Source organism: Pyrgilauda ruficollis, unplaced genomic scaffold (assembly GCF_017590135.1).
Source record: "Pyrgilauda ruficollis isolate IOZ18807 unplaced genomic scaffold, ASM1759013v1 scaffold54, whole genome shotgun sequence".
NCBI lineage: Eukaryota > Metazoa > Chordata > Aves > Passeriformes > Passeridae > Pyrgilauda > Pyrgilauda ruficollis.
The window spans coordinates 6,986,664-7,005,084 of record NW_024527044.1 but is presented as its reverse complement, the minus strand read 5'-3'; the positions used below and the strand labels follow the sequence as shown (position 1 = coordinate 7,005,084).

The following is an 18,421-nucleotide window of genomic DNA, read 5'->3' as shown; positions in this document are numbered from 1 at the left end:
TGAATTCACTGTCCATTGAGTTTCACACAGTTATCCCAGCCCTGAGCTCAGTAACTCCCGTTAGATTAAAGCTTGCCTTCCAGAAAGGCTTGGTCTTTGAGGATGGCAAGGGAGACAGAAACCAGCTTCTTCCTTTGAGGCTTTTTCCAGGGGATTAATTTGGTTAATCATCCATTTTTTCCCCCCCTTTTTAAAGAAAAGTATTGAGATTTGAATTTGCCTCATAGCAGCTTTTGCTGCTTCACTTTCTGTGTCTTCTGCCTCCTTAAAGTGTCCTTCTATTCTTGGTTTGACCCCTGTAAGCCAGGATTTTGTCCTTAGATTGTCAGCAATTTACAGCATGAGCCTTCACTTTTTGTTTTCTAGCAAAAAAGCCAGTAGCAACTCTTGGCAGCTGTGCCTCCTGTGCTGCTTCTGCTTTCTATTCCAAGCCTGTATCAACTCTGCCTTGGTGACTCCATCACCCACAAAATTGAAGACAAACAGGGCAGAGCACATTTTGCAGTCTTACCTTGACAATGTGATGGAGGGAGGTAAACCCAGGCATGCACATCCGTATCTTTGAGTCTTTTCTCAATGATAATTTATCCATTTTACTCAGTGCCATTATTCTCAGTGAACCTTCATTCCCTAGGAAAAAAGGAGGACGAGGTCTGCAATCCAAGCATTACCTGGATGGAGACATACGGAGTCAAAAGTGGCTTGACCCTTAGTGGAAAAAACTCTTGGTTTCAATTTTTCATAAATTATTGGATTATTGAAAGTCTTGTGTGGTTAGGGATGTTAAAGATCATCTAGTCCACCCTCATTTCATGGGCAGGGATGCCTTCCACTATCCTAGGTTTCTTGGGGTCCCATCCAAACTGTCCTTGGACAATTCCAGGGATCCAGGAGCAGCCGCAGTTCTCTGGGCATCCTGTGCCAGGGCGTCCCAACCCTCACAGCGAAGAAATTCTTCCCAATATCCCATCTAACTCTCCCCTCGGGCAGTTTGAAACCATTTCCCTGTGTTCTGTCCCTCCATTCCTTGTCTCAAGTCCTTCTCCAGCTCTCCTGGAGCCCCTTTAGGCACTGGAAGGGGCTCTGAGCTCTCCCTAATCTTTCTCTTCTTCAGGCTGATCAACGCTAACTCTTATTCTATTATTATTATTCAAAATCAATTCTTATTCAAGAAATCATATTAATTTCTTATTCAACATATCCGGAGTAGCTATGAAGTCACTTTTAAGCTCTGCACAACACGCAGCCCCAGTGCATGGCTGCAATTATTGCTCTTTCAAACCATGTAATCTGCAATTTAACATGGAAGCAGTAGAAGCCTGCTAGAAAACATGACAGAAAATAGTGGGGTCTTTTACTGGGTTCATATTGCTTACACAGAAAAAAAAAATCTGCTGTTCTGTCTTTAATTTAGCATCAGTCTGGTCTGTGGTATAGAACAAATTGTGGAGCATGACAGCCCCTTTCATATATATATATATATATATATATGTATGAAAGAAGCTGACATGCTCTGCAATACACATTTATGAGATACATTTATACACACAAATATATATGTTATCTCAGATCAAAATCATTAAATAAGCAGGTTTCCAAATTCTCGGCTGTCTTGGCAAAGACAGGACTGAGTGCATTTTAATTCCTTTTCTCTTTCAGGCTGGGAATGTTGGGGGATGATGCTCTGCAGCTCTGGTTGAGTTCAGATTGTTTAGTAAGCGCTGTCAGCTCCTCACTTTGATATGTTAATATGACTAAGGGTTTCCCACAATTCCCTTATGAGTGGCAGTCCTTTGCTCCAGTAGTTGTAGCAGACTGGGAAATTTCACTGTTGCCTTTGGCTTTAGCCAACTCCCCTGCCAGTCAGAGCGTGCCACCCATAAACTGCCTGTCAATCACCCGTCACTTTGAGAGGGGGCTTCAGCCAGCCAGGGCAACTCGACTTTTTGACAATGTAATTATGGCCCTTGCATCCGCAGTAGGGGCCTGAGCGGGGCTGAGAGAGTTTTATTGATTGTTCAGAAGGGAAATTTATCACTGTCTCCAGCTCCATTCCTGCTCTATTCCCTGAGAAACTCTCCTGACAAGCTTCGGGAGAGAAGTTCAGCGTGGTGGCCTTGGCTGTTCTTGTGCCTTTGTCCTTCCCAGGGAAACTGGAGACACCAGTGGACGCTGAGTGGGGGCAGGAGCTGGGTGCAGAGTGGAGGTGCTGCATCAGGACAAAGAACACCCAACCTGTCCTTGTGACAGCCTGGTCTTGTCGTCCTAACCCTTATCACAGAATCCCAGAATGGTTTGGGTTGGAAGAGGCCTTGAAGACCAGTTCCACCCCCAGCCATGGGCAGGGACACCTTCCACTGTCCCAGGTTGCTCCAAGCCCCATCCAACTTGGCCTTGGACACTTCCAGGTATCCAGGGGCAGCCACAGCTTCTCTGGGCACCCTGTGCCAGGGCCTCACCACCCTCACAGGGAAGATTTTCTTCCCAATATTCCATCTAAACCCACCCTCCTTCAGCTTAAGACCATTTATTCTTGTCCTGTCCTTCCAGGCCCTTGTTTAAAGTCTCTCTCCAGCTCTCCTGGAGTCCCTTTAGACATGGGAAGGGGCTCTGAGTTCTCCCTGGAGCCTTCTCTTCTCCAGGTGAACACCCCCAGCTCCCCCAGCCTGGCTCCAGAGCAGAGATATTGCCACATACTGAAAAATTTTAAAGATCTTCTTTGTTTTCAGCAATCCTGTGAAGGTGATCTTGTTATTCCATTGTGTCCCCATGAAACAGGTTGTGAGTCTTTCCAAAAAAAGACCAGCATTCCTTTGCCAGGCATTTATCTAAAACTTTGTGTCAGCACTCTGGTGGGAAAGAATATGAGCTGTGAGCAACCTATTCTAGTGGAAGGTGTTCCTCCTGTGTCAGTGGGTTGGAAGTGGATGATCTTTAAGGTTTCTTCCAGCACAAAACTCCCTGTGATTCTGTGATTCCATGAGCCTGTTCCCTGAATTTTGACTAATAATATGTATCCCTTTAGTTAGATGAAAAATGTTACACTTCAGATTAAAAACATTTGCATTCACCTTGTCCAAACTATGAAAGGTATGTGATAAAGAAAAAAAGGATGTCCTGAGAGTTTTGGTTTAATAACTTATTTATAATCAGGATACTTTAAACAGAGGTGTCAGTAGTCACTTCAGTGCTCTAAAATCATGGCCAGTCCTACTGTAAAGAATGTCCCTGCATTTGCAATGGTGAAAATTATATTTTAGAGGTAAATCTGCATGACTTCCATCCCAGATTTCTCTGCAGCCAAAGCCCTCTCATACTTTTTCAGGGTTATCTCAGGGAAAAAAAAAAAAAAAAAAAAATTATCAGGCGAACCAATTATTAATTTTAATTGCTTTTAATCAATAATAAAACACAAAATATTTGTGAGCTGCTCACTGTGCTCTACACTGCCTGTGCATTCCTCCAGAGATCAAACATTTAATCAAATGCCTCTTGCTTTGCCTCCATTAAGCAGTGTTATGTATCTGTGCTGAGTTTGAGATTAAGAGATCATAGACAACATGAGAGAATTTGTTCTGCTTTACTCACATGTTAAAAAGAAAAGCTTCCCAGGGGAAAAATATAGGAGGAAAAAATCTGTAGCAGGGGGATTCAAGATAGGGTGCAGAGATCTGTTAGAGAAAATATATTTTTTTTTACTTTACTGAAATGCATCTATTTAGTAAATGTTATTTTTCACTGCCTGAACTTCCAGATTTCCTGAGCTTGCTTCCATAGGTTGATTTTCCTCAGGTGCCCATTATTCTGTGTAGGGGTTGCAGGAGTCTTTTTTCCTCCTGTGACAGTGTTTTTCCTCTCTAAGACCTTGACTTTAACATGATGCATTAAAGCAGATGGCTCTGGAACAGAAGGCTGAGCTGCCTTGAATCCCCTCGTGTTCACCAGGGGTAAGAAACTGCGCTTAGGCACTTCCCATGGAGTAACTAATGTACAATGACTTGTGCCTTCACTTTCTTATTCACAAATATAAGATGACCATTAGATTTTAAAGACATAGCAGATGGGGGAGGAAAAAAAGAGTTGGGTTCAGGGCAAGCTGCTGTGTCTTTCACAGTTTGCCCTTCTTTCTAACAGAAATGCATCTATTATTTTTGATTTAAGCTTAAATCAGTTGATTTGTGTTTTGGTGCTGATCTTACTGGGAAAAACATGATGAAAAGGAGACAGAGATGGAAACTAATATATATTACATTATAAATATAATATAGGTAGTAAAGATATTAATACAATATAATACAATATACACTATATACTGGAAGAGAATAGAATAAAATAGGATATGATAGAATATGTAAATACACTATAGCTAATATATTACCTTGTGATTCCTGACAGGGTGCAGGTCTGTGGGTTGTTACAAATGTGGAGGCATATTTTATATTAAATAATTTCCTCCTTCAAACTTTCAAATATAACATCAAAATACTGCTTCCAGTTCTGGTGCCAACAAAACCCAGTTGTTATTGGTTAGAGGAAGAGAACACCTAGCAGCAAATTCAGGGTTAATTTCCACCCTGGACAGGAGAAAGGCTGAGAAGTCTGGGCTTCCTGGGTAGGTGGTGGAGGTGTTCAAGAAAAAACTGGACGTGGCACTCAGTGCTCCTGTCTAATTGACAAGGCAGGGGTTGGTCACAGGTTGGACTCAGCCTTGGAGGTATTTTCAAACCTGAGTGATTCTGAGAATTTTGGTAAATTGAGGGGCCTGAACCCATCCCTGGCTTTCCCCAGAGCTGTGGGCTGAGCCAGACAGGGACCCTCCCTTTGGGCTCACCCTCACTTTTCCTGGTGCTGAATTCTCCTCCATCAGATTTTGGGGACACAGGAAGCTGATCGTAGCATGGCAATGGTTGTGCTGCCCCACATTCCCACTCCTGCAGGGAGATATGTCCTGTCTCACTCCACAGCAGCACGGGAGATGACGTGGCAATCACACAAAGTGGCACCAGCTGTCTGCAGCTCCCTGCAGGATCCTCTGTCCTTGGCTGCCACGGCTGGAGCTCTTTGTTCCTGGGATCTGCCTAAAGACCTTTTCCTCCACAGCATATTTGGTTGTGAGCTCGTTCTAGGTGTGGAGCATGGATTTTGGTTTATGCAATGGCATTACAGGAATATCCTTCCCCTTGTTTTCAGGACTGATGTGACTTAGCAAAGTGACTGGGTGATCTCTGATTAAAGGGAATGTTTGGAAATTTGTGCATTTATGGGACAGCATGCAGGGAAGGTACTTTTTTTGCAATGTAAATTGTCAGAAAAGGGCAACAATCCTCAGTAAGATCCTGTTATCATGGAATAGTTTGTGTTGGAAGGGTCCTTAAATCCATTTAATTCCAAATCCCTGACATGGCAGGGACATTTTCCACTAGACCAGGGTGCTCCAAGCTCCATCCAGCCTCATCTTGAACACTTCCAGGAAAAGAATATGATAATCCTTGCTTTCTCCAGGGTGCTGTTGAAAGATATTCAGGTGGAAATGCTTTAAGTGAAAACTGCAGTTTCGTGAACAGGAAACATTCCGCAGGACTAGGTCACTTTCAAGGATATCTGCCTGTGGGGAACATAAAAGTTATTCAGTTTGTCCTCTTGTCCGGATGATGTCAGATTTTTTTTTTGCTCACTGAGAGAAGAATCAAATCAGGTTGGATGGGGCTCTGAGCAACCTGATCCTGCTGATGTTCCTGCTCCTTCAACAGGAGGAGGGCAGCTGGACTAGATGATCTTTAAAGGTCCCCTCCAATCCAAACCATTCTGTGACTCTGATTCCAAACTACGATTTGAGCCCACCTAAAATACCCAGTGTGGTCCTGCTGCAGCTTCTTGTCAAAGAGCTGATAAACTCTTGGGTGTCCTAAGGGTTAACAAGCAGTTATAAATCAGAAAGGACCTTTTATTTCACCTTGGGATGGGGATGAAAAGCTCAGTGCAGTGGCTGTGGCAGGAGAGCTGCTCTGCATCTCCCCAGGAGCTGCCCACACACAGCAGAGAGTCCTGCAGGACTGCACGGGGGTGGGAGCAGCTCCCAGTTCCAGGCAGAGATGTCTCTGTCTTTCTAAGATGTGTAGCAGGGTAAAAAAACAAAAAAAAACCCCCCCCCAAAAAAAAAAAAAAAAAAACCCTAACAAACTCCTCTCATTGCAAAATAATCTAAAAACATACAAATTCTTATGGAATATACCTAGGACTGGAATTAACAGAGAGCAAAAATAGCTGGAAACATTCAAGTCCAGAGGGTTGACAGCTCACAGTTCAGGCAAATGTTTTTTAACACATTGGAAGAGATAGAAAAGCAGCTTTCATTCTTCTTTTTTGATTCCCTTTATGAAATCCTTTATAGCCAGTGACTGGATTAGTCACTGCAAGAGCTGAGGTAGCTGTGACATTTAAAAAAAATTATAAAATCCATGTTCATAAAATAATTTTCCTAGTGCTTAATTAAGGATCTGTCACTTGAAGATCCATTTGGCCATAGAAAGCCATCTCTGTGCTATCCTGACTAAACAGACTTCTGAAAAAGATTTTCTATTCCTTTTAACTTGAAGAATTTAATCCATTATTATCTTCTGGTTTGTTTTATTAACTGAAGCAACAGTCGCAAAATGTCTTTGTCATGGATCAAAAATATATTTTAAAAAACTCGTCTTTTTCCTGAAGCACCAATTTCCAATGGCAGTACTGCCAGCTATACATTTGAAAATTTTAGGAAAATTTTAGGAATGGCCAAGCTAAGTTTGATTAGGAAGTACATTTTTGGTTGGGAAAAGGGAACAATAATAAGTGATTATGACAAGGGGGAGGAAGCTATATTCCGATAGTGTGACACCAGAAATGCTGCAGGAATGTGCATTGTATTTTATTACCAGAGACAATCCTAGAGTCCCAGAATGGTTTGGGCTGGAAGAGACCTTAAAGGTCTTCTAGTTTCAACTCCTTAACATAGGTGAGAGGTTTTTATTAAAAAAAAACCCCAAAAACAGTTATAGTCTATTGAATTATATTATCAATGTCTCTTGAACGTTGGAAAGTTGGGGTTTGTTCTTTTTTTCCTTTTTTTTTTTTTTTTTTTTTAATTTGGGGTAGAAAAATAGGTTTCTTTTCACTTTGTTCCTGGAAATCGAAAGCTCCTATTCCAATTTACACTAAAGATTTACAGTATAGCTACAACAGATTGACAAATTATCTGCAGTGTAATTTGTACATTCCCAGTAAGTAGATTTTGTGTCTGAGCCCTGCAGTTCTCGTAAATTCCTTTTGTGGAATAAAGGGATCTCATTACCTCAACTTTAAAGCGCCAATAAAGAGTCAGGAGGTGTAAAAGAGCTTTATAGTTTGTCAACACCACAAACAACTGTGTGTTCACAACTGAGTTAATTAATTTGTGGTAAATAGAAGTGAAAATGAGATGCAGCAGGGTCCTGGGTGTCAGAGGAGAGGGGTTCAAACCCTGCTGCCCTATGACAAAAAGGGGAAGTTTTTAAAAAACATTTAAGTTTGGAAGTTTATTAAAACAACTTTTGGGAGAAAGACCAACAGAACCATGGCAGGCTTTAAGGGAACTGGAACCACTTCTCTTAAAACCCATTAAAAGATTCCAGTTTGTACCAACACTCCCATGTTTGGGACAACAACCCTACTCTCCAGCTTTGCCTGACTCTGGATGTGGCTCGCACTGCTTGCTGTCAGGCTTGGTTAGGAGGTTCCCTGGGTGTCTAAAGTTAGGTAACAACATGTACTGCAAAAAGTCTTGTTTTCAGGTCAGGGACATAATTTATTTTCCATGTTTTCCTTGTTGTCTTCTCAGGCAAATTCTCAGACCCCCCCCCCCCCCCATTTAAAGTGAAATTCATGTAACCACATAGAAATGCATGAAAGGCAGAAGTACCTTTCAACAGGAACAGAAGTGTGCAGCCTATGACTATTGAAGACTGGAGACAAGCTGGAATTTAATGGATCAGTCTCAGTTAGAAGGAGAGTTGTTGCCTGGAAAGTTGTTCCCTGGAAGGAGGGGGATTGGTAATAAAAGGTAACTGAGATATCAGCACCTCCTGGTGTTCTGACAGAAAGCTGGAGGTGACTCACAGAGCTGTGACCTCCTCTTTTGGTTTTGGTCTGCCTCTTGGACTAGGACAAATTGCCTGCTTTTGAGTTTATCTGTTTAAACTGATTCAGTTTCCCTTTCCAGTGAGAAAGCATTCCAGTAGCTGCAGGAATCCTGCCGCTGGAGTTTATACCTGAGCAGTGAGGAACAACGAGGAACAACTGAAAATTCCAACAAGAGTCTAAGTTGTTGGAATTGTTGGAAGAGTTGTTGGAAGAGTCTAAGTGTTGATTTTCAGATGTATTGGACTGTTCCTAGATGGAATACAGACTTTATTTTTGAGAAACTTGTTGGGCTCCATGGAAACTCCCTTCCCAGCTTTATCCCCAGATTCCTGTGTTACCCCAAAGAAGCCTCTTAACTCTTTTTCATCTCATCCACACCTTGCCTTGTGTACAATGAGCTTAATACTTTTATCTTGGGAGGTCTCAGCCATGTTTCCATGGCATAAAGAATCAGCCATGTGCTCTTTATGAGTGTTGTGGTAGGACTTGTCTGTGACCAGAGGAGAGATTCCCATTAGGTCTGGCCTTAACTATCTGCATGTGTGGAGTGCCTAACCCAAAACATGGAATGGTTTGGATTGGAGAGGACCATAAAGACAAGTTCCACCCCCTCCAGCATGGTAGGCCTTGGTTTAACACAAATAATAAATTAAAAATTAGGCACCTCCTTTGGTGATCAGTGTCAATCCAAGTTTCTCCTCTAGTGAAAGCTGGAACACATTTTAAGGCCGTGGGCAAGAGGTGATATTTTCTAAATGTGCAAAGAATGGGTAAAATTATTACTTGAGTTCTTTATAGATGGTTTGGCAAATAGAGACTTTAAAGATGCTTTGTCTGAAGCAAAATTTCCCACTGTGATGAGGAGTGGGATGTGGAGGTGCCTTTCTCAGCTGAGATCAGTAGTACTGCTTTTTGGCCTCTCCCTCTCTCTCTTTCTGCTCTGGAGTGCTGAAGACTGGCAGAGAAGCTTGACTTGTGCTTAGGGAGGAATCAGTGATTCCCTAAAGGGAGCCCAGGTCTGTGCATCCCTTCAGGTCCAAGGACACCTGTAACTTTTTAGGGACAGCCGCCAGTGAGGGCAGATGGAGTTTCCAAGGCTCCTTTGCCTCTCAGGTATTTTTTGAGCCACTTTGGGTCAATCCCCTGGTCTGAATGAGGGGATAACTTTCCTGTGCCTGCAGTGGGATAGAGAAATTCTGCTAGGTGATTCAGATTGTGTAGGATCCCCAGGAGCTCATTTTCCCCACTGACTGCAGGACTTGTTTCCTAATCAATTTGCAGCAGCCTCTCCTTACCCTGTAGTAATTCCTTTCAAACCCCTTTATTTCAGTGTTTCCAACTGCAACTTTCAAAGCTGGATGACCAGAGATGAAAATCAAACACCCAGTTAAAGTTTTCAGTGCCCTTTGAGTCAACCACTGTACACCTGGAAGAGGAAATGATGCTCATGTCTTTTGTAATCAAAGGATTGTAAATAATGTCCTAATTTGTTTAAACCTACAACACTCAGTACAATGCATGTTTTGCATTCTGTGGACAGATTTTCCTGTGACCCTGGAGGTGTGTGCCCTGACACATTTTGCTGGTTTGTTCAGTTTTGATGTGACTTGGAGATATTTCCATAAATGTCAAATTCACATCTCCTGTTGAGTTACTTAGAATCATGGAGGTGTGTGAGTTGGAAAGGACCTCAAAACTCATTTAATTACAACTCTCTGCCATGGGCAGGGGCACCTCCCACTATCCCAGGTTGCTCCAAGCCTTATCCAACCTATCCTTGGACACTTCCAAGGATCCAGGGGCAGCCACCCAGCCTGACCACCCTCTGAGTTGGGAATTTCTTCCTAATATCTGATTTAAATGTCTCCTCTCATAGTTTTTCCTTGTTCTGTCAGTAACTGTTGGTATCCTATCACTACTTAGGACTGGGTGAAACCAGCTAGGTAAGTGACATAGCATCCCACACTGATTTACGAAATGTTTTGTGTGAGGGGCCATAAGAAGTTAAATTTAGGCCATTTGAGAATGGCATGGTACACATCAGAATTGTTTCATTCTTAATAATTTTACCAGATCCACACAAGACTGCAACTTCACATTATGCTTCTAACAGGAAGCATAACCAGGGTCCTGATGTCAAGATATTCCCAATCTTAAGATTTGTGATTAATTAATTCGGAATTAATTTTCAAATCCCTTGCATTTCTAGTCTGTGCTATTCTTCTCTGCTCTGTATTTAAGGGTGTTCTGTTAAGTCATTTAGTAAAGTGTTTAATTCTTGTATTGCCTGCAATAGCTTTTTGTGTTGGAAGGCTCTGTCCTGTACCTTTAACATGAAGTCACTTCTGCTTTAGATCTCAAGATGGGTTTTTTTTTCCCAACTCGTTCTTAGTTAATTATTAAAAATGAGTTCAATAATTAAGGAGTTATACAGATTCATCTATTTTTCAGCATTTGGAGTGTTTCTGCTTGCAGTACATTTTGGGGGAAGACATAATTCAAATACACCACAGCTGTTGTTCTTTTAAACATTGTCTCCTCAAACAGGTAATTTATTTACCTGTTGCATAGCCCAAACCCAGGCACTGAAGGTTGTTTTACGAACTTTGCATGTTCTATTCAAAATAGAGTTTGTTTTCAAGGGGAATATATTATAATTAGGGCAAAGAAGCCTCAGTTTTGGTCCCTCATTGACACCAGAAAGGTGTCACTGATCATATCCTGTGTGTCACTTGTGCTGCTGGAAGTAGAGGAGATTCTGACCTGGAGGTGTTGTATGTGGGAATACAAATGGGAAGCAAGGAAATGGATAAATGTGGTGCTTAGGGACATGGTTTGGTGGCAGACATGAAAGGGTTGGGTTAATGGCTGGACTTGATGGCCTCACAGGTATTTTTTAATCTTAATGGTTTTATGATTCTATGAAAGGGGAATCTACCAGACTTGTTTGTTTGGTTGGTTTGGTTTTCCCTAACAAAAATATACTGAATTTATTGGAAAATGGAAGTAGATTTTGAACAATCAGAGAAATATCCCACCCCACCTAGATCATCAGGAAAAAAGGTGCAACATGTGGCATGGGAGACAGGTAGCTGAACACAGTAAGAGGTGAAAACAAGAAAAAGGAAATAAAGGAAATGAGGAATGTCTGGATGCCTTGAGTATTCTTTTAGAAGAAAAAAAAATCCCAAAAAATTGAGAACACTTTCGGTAAAAATTTTTGAGTCAGAGCTCAAAAGTGGAAAAAAGCCTGAAAAAAGCCTTTTCCATTGGAGCATGTTTTGAATGCAGAATGGTGTTTCCCACTCCTCAGTGACAGGACTTGTTGCCCAGCAGTGCTGCTGTAGAGTGTGTGTGACAGATGAACTCCACAGGGGTCACTTGTGTGTCTGGACACAGATGCATGAGAACACACATTAACACAGGCACACAAATCAACACCAGAAACAAAATGTCCAGAGCTGGAGAGAAAAGTGCAGTGCTCCACGTGCAGATGGCTGTTGCCAGTTGTTGGCTTTTATGCCAGCCTTAAAAATTCACGAGAGTCGCTCAGTGGAAGAAGGTAAATGAATAAAAATGAAGAGAGTGCTGCTGGTACATAGCATGGTATTAAGAGGGGATTTTTGAGCTGTGTTGAGGATGAGGTCTTTGATGTCAGTGCCTGTGAATGGTGGAAGGTGGGTTTTGTTTTTGTCAGCATTAGAAAACAGTGTGGCCCTATAGAAGCAGAGCTGTAGGGTGAATGGTGTTTGTACTGAGGATGCAGGGTCCACATGTTCTGGGGGATACTACAGTCATTTCAGTCTGGTTCTATTGGCACCTACAGTGTCCTATGTGTCCTGCTGCATTTCAGTTTCTGCATTGGTTTCACAGAATCCCAGGATGGGTCAGATCAGATGGGACCACAGTGGCTCATCTGGTCCCAAATCCCTGCTCCAGCAGGGCCATCCCAGAGCACAGGGCACAGGATTGTGTCCAGACAGTTCTGGAATATCTCCAGTGAGAGAGACTCCAGACCCTCTCTGGACAATCTGTTCAGTGCTCTGTCACTGCACAGGAAAGTTCTTCCTCGTGTCCAGGTGGAACTCACTGGGATCAGCTCCTGCCTGTTCCTCCGGTGCCATCGCTGGGCCCTGGAGCAGAGCCTGGGCCCTGCTCGGAGCCCTCCCTGCACACAGGGACACCCAGGGCTGAGGGCCCCTCTCAGCTGTGTCTCCTCTCCAAGCTGAGCAGCCCCAGCTCCCTCAGCCCTTCCTCCTCAGGGAGATGCTCCAGGCCCTCCCTCATCTTCATCATCTTCATAACCCTCCACTGGACCCACTCCAAGAGTTCCATGTCTCTCTTGACCCGAGGAGCCCAGAATAGGACATAGAAAGCCAGATGCACCTCACAGGACTGAGCTGAACAGCAGGAGATGTTTGATGCCTTCCAAAAGAATTTGAAATACCTTAAATGAAGGATGTCTGGGAGATTTTCTTAGCTGGAAGTTGGGAAATTTCAAGTTTGATTTAAGAAAATGTAGTAATACAGAAGTATCTCAGGTTTAGATGCCATCATTGCCACACAGAGCAGGTACTCACATATACTTCAAGATAAAAGAGTATAAGGATTTTATTCTTCTGCGATTCTGTTGTGAATTTATTGGCTTGGAGGTGCTACTTCTTATTTCCATCTTCATTAAGGAAAAAGTTGAGACACTATTATATAAGTAATGAAGACATTGGAGTATAAGGAATAAGAAAGTGAAATAGGATATGGGCAGAGAAGTTTGCTTAAAATAATTTGAAAATGATTTATTGGATGCAACCTCTACACTTAGTGATTTCTGCTATTATTACTTTCCTGCAGTACAACCAAGGAGGACAGTAACTTGCTGTGGGCTAAAGGTAAATGATGATCTATTGCAAGGGAGGGAAGAAAAGTACTGTAAAGGTGGATATGTGAGGCACACACTCTCCCCTGATGGTGTTCAGTGTGTTGGACCTCACTGGACCAATCTTTTCCAAAGCCTGAGGGGGAAATGTCAAAAGTTAAAGCAAACTTCATTAAGTGAAGAAAGGAGGGTTATAGTGCAAGACTTTTCATTGCTGGGGCTTGTTACAGACAGATTTCATAGAATCATTGAATTATTGAATGTTTTTTGTTGGAAGGAACCTTAAAGACCATCACATTGCAGCCCCCTGTGATTGACAGGGACACCTCCCATTAGACCAGGTTGCTCTGAGCCCAGTCCAATCCAGCCTTTAACCAGGAGAATGCTACTCCTTTTTGTTTTTTTTTTTTTTTATTTTTAAGTTGATTGGATTGCTTTTTAACTTTTTTTTCCTTGTTATTTTCAGGCTGGATGCCCAAAGTAGTTTTCACACACTTGAAATCATCAGCTAATGCCAGTGACACACGATTGGTGCTCCAGGAGCCTGTTGATTGGCAACCTGGTGATGAAATCCTGGTGGGAAGTTCAGGCTTTGGAGATGCAGAGCAGCAGGAGGAAGTGGCTGTTATCCAGTCTGTGAACAACACGGAGCTGCACCTTAGATCACCACTCAGGTATCCTTTCAGGAGATTTTTATAGCAGAGCTAAACAAAGAGAAAATTTGATCAAAGTCAGGATTTGCTGTTCCCTGTGGGACATAATAACTATATAAATCCCTTTAATAAAGGTGGCCGGTGATATTTCACTTCCTCACTCCCCCTAAAGGTAGTGGACCTTCAATCCTGAATGTTTAAATTCTATGTTTAAATTCTGTATCATCCCCTTGAACTCAGAAAACCTTTGAAGGAGAAAACATTGATGGCCAAAAAAGTCCAGTGGTGTCAGTATAGGAATGACAACGAAATTTCCTGCATATTCAATTCCTTGAGAAAGTAAATATTTTTCACAAGAAATGTTTGACTTGTGTAAAAAAAAAATCCTCTGTTCTTGACTGATTTTCTTAAGTAATACACTCAAAGTGAATTTTTTCACTATGGAAATATGTTTCTATATTTCCAGTGAGTGTTAATTTCACTGTCCTACACTTTCTTCATCTATTGTGCATGGAGATCTTGGACAGACTGAAAACTGCACTTCTTACATTATCTATCTAGAGGCAACCTAACTCCAATCCCAGGAAGATTTAAGTTATTATTTTCAGAAATAATTTGGGTTTGAGGAAATAAGTCCTGATGGTTTTCACCCAAACCTGTTTTGGGAAGAGAATTCAAATGCTGAAATATATTGTTGTAAATCTTGTAGAATCACAGAACATCCTAAATTGGAAGGGACCCACAAGAATCATTGAATTCAGTTCTTGGCCCTGCACAGGGAAATTCCAAAATCTCCACCATGTGCCTGGAAGTGTCATCCAAATGTTTTTTTGAGCTCTGTCAGCCTTGGGGCTGTAACCACTTCCCTGAGGGGCCTGTTCCAGTGCCCAACCACCCTCTGGATGAAAAGCCTTTTCCTAATAACACAACACAATGTAATATTATATACATAATGTAAGGAAGGGTTGAGAGCTTGTGAAAAAAAAGATGAAAGCAAACATCAGACAAGGAAAAGCCTATCTAGCACTGATTGTGCCACTGTCCCTATTGAGAAAAGGACTGAAACCAGCTCAGAATTTGGGAGGTTATGGTCATAAACATAAATAACAAGAAATCATAAACGTTATTCTCTCCATCTGGCAGGTGTAGATGATATTTTTTGTCTTTTGTTAGGTACACCCACAGTGTTGGAGAGGGATGGGGCAATGGCCAAGGTCTGCCTTTGAGTGCTGTGGTGGCACTGATCAGCAGAAGGGTTGTTGTTCAAGGAAATGTCACACTGGAGAGGATGTCCCACCTCAGGCAGTGTGCAAATGCAGGTGAGGAGGTCTTTTCTCACAGAAATATACTGGGGAGGAAAACTGCTCCATTGAAATCCCATTGTGGCAGCCTCACTGTGTATTAGAACTCTTTCTTCCTAGGATAACTTTGAGATAATTCCAATGCCAGGAAAGGGAGTTTGTCTTTCCAAACATTGTTTGACATTGAAGTGTGAAGTCTTGGGAGTTGAACTGCACTTCATTGTAATATCTCAGATGTATTATTTTCACAGTGTTGTTTCAAGCCATCTTGGGAAAGACCCTTTAGTTTTGCCTGAGCCTAAGGGTGTAGAAAAGAAAGTATCTTCTGAAAACACGTTTCAGTGTACATAATATATTAAATTTTTAATTGTGTTTACTATTTAGTCACTTTAAGAAGGAGGAAAAACAAAACAGCCCAATGCTGTTTGTACTCTTTAGCGTAAAATATTGAGATGTTGTTTAGTGCTTAGAGTTGCCAAGGAAAAAATTAATAGGTGATGCATAAAGTATCACTGGCGAAAAAATGTTAAATATCTCAGTTCTCCTTTAGTTTTACCTGTATGAAATGCCATGGAGTTTGACAGTGGATTCCTGATTTACACCATCTATTCAAGTAGCAGAATCAGACACAGTGATTATAATGTGAGGAGAGTTAGGTTATCTGGCAACCCAGGTGTAAGGTTTCCTTTAAAAAAAAAGTGCCTTGGGCTTTCAGACTGTGACACAAGACTTCATTTGATAACCAGCAGCCAGCTGCTTATATTACTCATGGATTTATGGTCCATTTTGTGTGGAACTCATAAATATAGACTCTGAAATGCACTAACCGTTTGAGGTTTTTATTTGAGTTAAAGGACAGGAGGATTTCTCAGAGGAGTCACCAGAAGAGGAGTGAGCAGTGTTTTTTGTGGTTAATTTATCTTCTTTTAAAGAAAAATAAGCATTACTGGGCATCAGCAGGCAGTGCTGGAATTTGAGATCCCCTCTGCTCTTCCACTGAACAAGCCCAAGTAAAACATTCATAGTCTGAATCTCATACCAAAATATCTCACACCCATGGAAGAGTCTTTCAGGAATTTTACCCAGCCCAACAATTTAATTTTTTGTCATATCATGGAATCCAAGAATGGTTGGGTTGGAAAGGAAGTTAAAGATTATCTCATTCCACCCTTCTGCTATGGGCAGGGACACCTTCCACTATCCCAGGTTGTTCCAAGCTCTGTCCAACCTGGCCTTGGACACTTACAGGGATACAGAGGTAGCCACAGCTTCTCTGGGCAACCTGTGCCAGATCCTCATCACCCTCACAAGGAAGAATTTGTCCCTAATCTTTATTCTTGTCTTAAAGCTGTGGGTAGTAACATCCATCTGCAGAGAGAGTCAGGAAAGCAGAGTTAAAAAACAAACAAACAAACAAAAAAAAACCAAAAAAAACCCCTTACTTCAGTTTACTTCCATACATCCATGCCCAATCTCCTTTTCCAAAACCTCACCTGAGGGAAATCAATGTCAAATCTCTATTCCTCCTGCATAAAATTATATAAAATTAACTCCAAGGAGCTGTCCAAGACATAAAACTACAGCTTCCAGCTTGTTTTGATGCATTTCCCTCCAAAATATCCAGTCTTTTAGGGAAAGAACCACGCCTATTTTGAAGGACACAAAAAATGTTTGCCTGTGTTGCCTTTGGGTCCATGTTTCAGATCCCTGCTGGAGCTGGAGTCTCACTGGGTCAGTGGGGAGGGTCCCTCCCGGGAGGGTCCCTCCCTGCACATCCCTCCCCACGGAGAAGGTGCCCCTCACAGCTGTCCCTGGGTTGTGTCCTAGGTCGCTCTGGGTGTTTGTACAGGAGAAGTGAGAGGCAGCTGGGCTCTCGGGACCTGGGAGCCGTGCTGGTTGTGGAGGCTTTCCAGAGCCAGGCGAGCCGGCTCCAGCTGGAGGGGGTCCAATTCCGCCACATGGGCCAAAGGTTCCGGCACCACCACAGTGCCCTGACTGTTACTGGCAACACCTAAAATCCTTATTTTCAGAGGGTTTGCAAGACCATCACAAAATGTCACTCTGGGCTACAAAATTATTGACACATAAGGTCTGAGCTTGAAAGCCAAAACCTCAAAATCTTGTATGGCTGTGAAAAGGACTGCTCTAGGATCTTGTTCATGCTCTGGTAGCAGCATTGTTTGTAGTACATAGAGACTGGAAAAAATTGAGAAAGCTGATTCCCTCAAAATATTGAGGGAAGGCTAAAAGTATTTATTGCTATCCTGAAAAACAAAGGGCACAGGTTTTCTTGTGAAGTGGCTTATATTTGGGGTAGTAATGATTTGGGAAGGGATCTGTATTATGAATAGAAACTTGAGTGGGTGTATTTGAAGATAATGACTTCTGCTGGATAAAAACAAGTAGATGGATGTGATTTGGTCCTAATGTAGGCCAGAGGATCTCCCCCTGCACATCCCACCCCACCCCACGGAGAAGGTGCCCCTCACAGCTGTCCCTGGGTTGTGTCCTAGGTTGCTCTGGGTGTTTGTACAGCAGAAGTGAGAGGCAGCTGGGCTCTCGGGACCTGGGAGCCGTGCTGGTTGTGGAGGCTTTCCAGAGCCAGGCGAGCCGGCTCCAGCTGGAGGGGGTCCAATTCCACCACGTGGGCCAAAGGTTCCGGCACCACCACAGTGCCCTGACTGTTACTGGCAACACCTAAAATCCTTATTTTCAGAGGGTTTGCAAGACCATCACAAAATGTCACTCTGGGCTACAAAATTATTGACACATAAGGTCTGAGCTTGAAAGCCAAAACCTCAAAATCTTGTATGGCTGTGAAAAGGACTGCTCTAGGATCTTGTTCATGCTCTGGTAGCAGCATTGTTTGTAGTACATAGAGACTGGAAAAAATTGAGAAAGCTGATTCCCTCAAAATATTGAGGGAAGGCTAAAAGTATTTATTGCTATCCTGAAAAACAAAGGGCACAGGTTTTCTTGTGAAGTGGCTTATATTTGGGGTAGTAATGATTTGGGAAGGGATCTGTATTATGAATAGAAACTTGAGTGGGTGTATTTGAAGATAATGACTTCTGCTGGATAAAAACAAGTAGATGGATGTGATTTGGTCCTAATGTAGGCCAGAGGATCTCCCCCTGCACATCCCACCCCACCCCACGGAGAAGGTGCCCCTCACAGCTGTCCCTGGGTTGTGTCCTAGGTCGCTCTGGGTGTTTGTACAGGAGAAGTGAGAGGCAGCTGGGCTCTCGGGACCTGGGAGCCCTGCTGGTTGTGGAGGCCTTCCAGGGTCAGGTGAGCCGGCTCCAGCTGGAGGGGGTCCAATTCCGCCACATGGGCCAAAGGTTCCGGCACCACCACAGTGCCCTGACTGTTACTGGCAACACCTGGATGGCAGGTGAGTTACCTGCACTGGAGATACCCACCTTCTCCTGCCCAAA

At 42.7% G+C, this 18,421-nt stretch overlaps 1 protein-coding gene across 1 annotated transcript in view; it reads left to right on the top strand.

Moving 5' to 3' along the window:
- The window catches only part of PKHD1 (PKHD1 ciliary IPT domain containing fibrocystin/polyductin), a 233,326-nt gene that overhangs the window by 88,277 nt on the left and 126,628 nt on the right, over positions 1 to 18,421 (top strand). Inside the window, exons 37-39 of the mRNA XM_041480845.1 lie at positions 13,497 to 13,704; positions 14,857 to 15,005; positions 18,175 to 18,378. Coding sequence (XP_041336779.1) covers positions 13,497 to 13,704; positions 14,857 to 15,005; positions 18,175 to 18,378 — 561 coding nt within the window. The remainder of the gene's footprint in view (positions 1 to 13,496; positions 13,705 to 14,856; positions 15,006 to 18,174; positions 18,379 to 18,421) is intronic.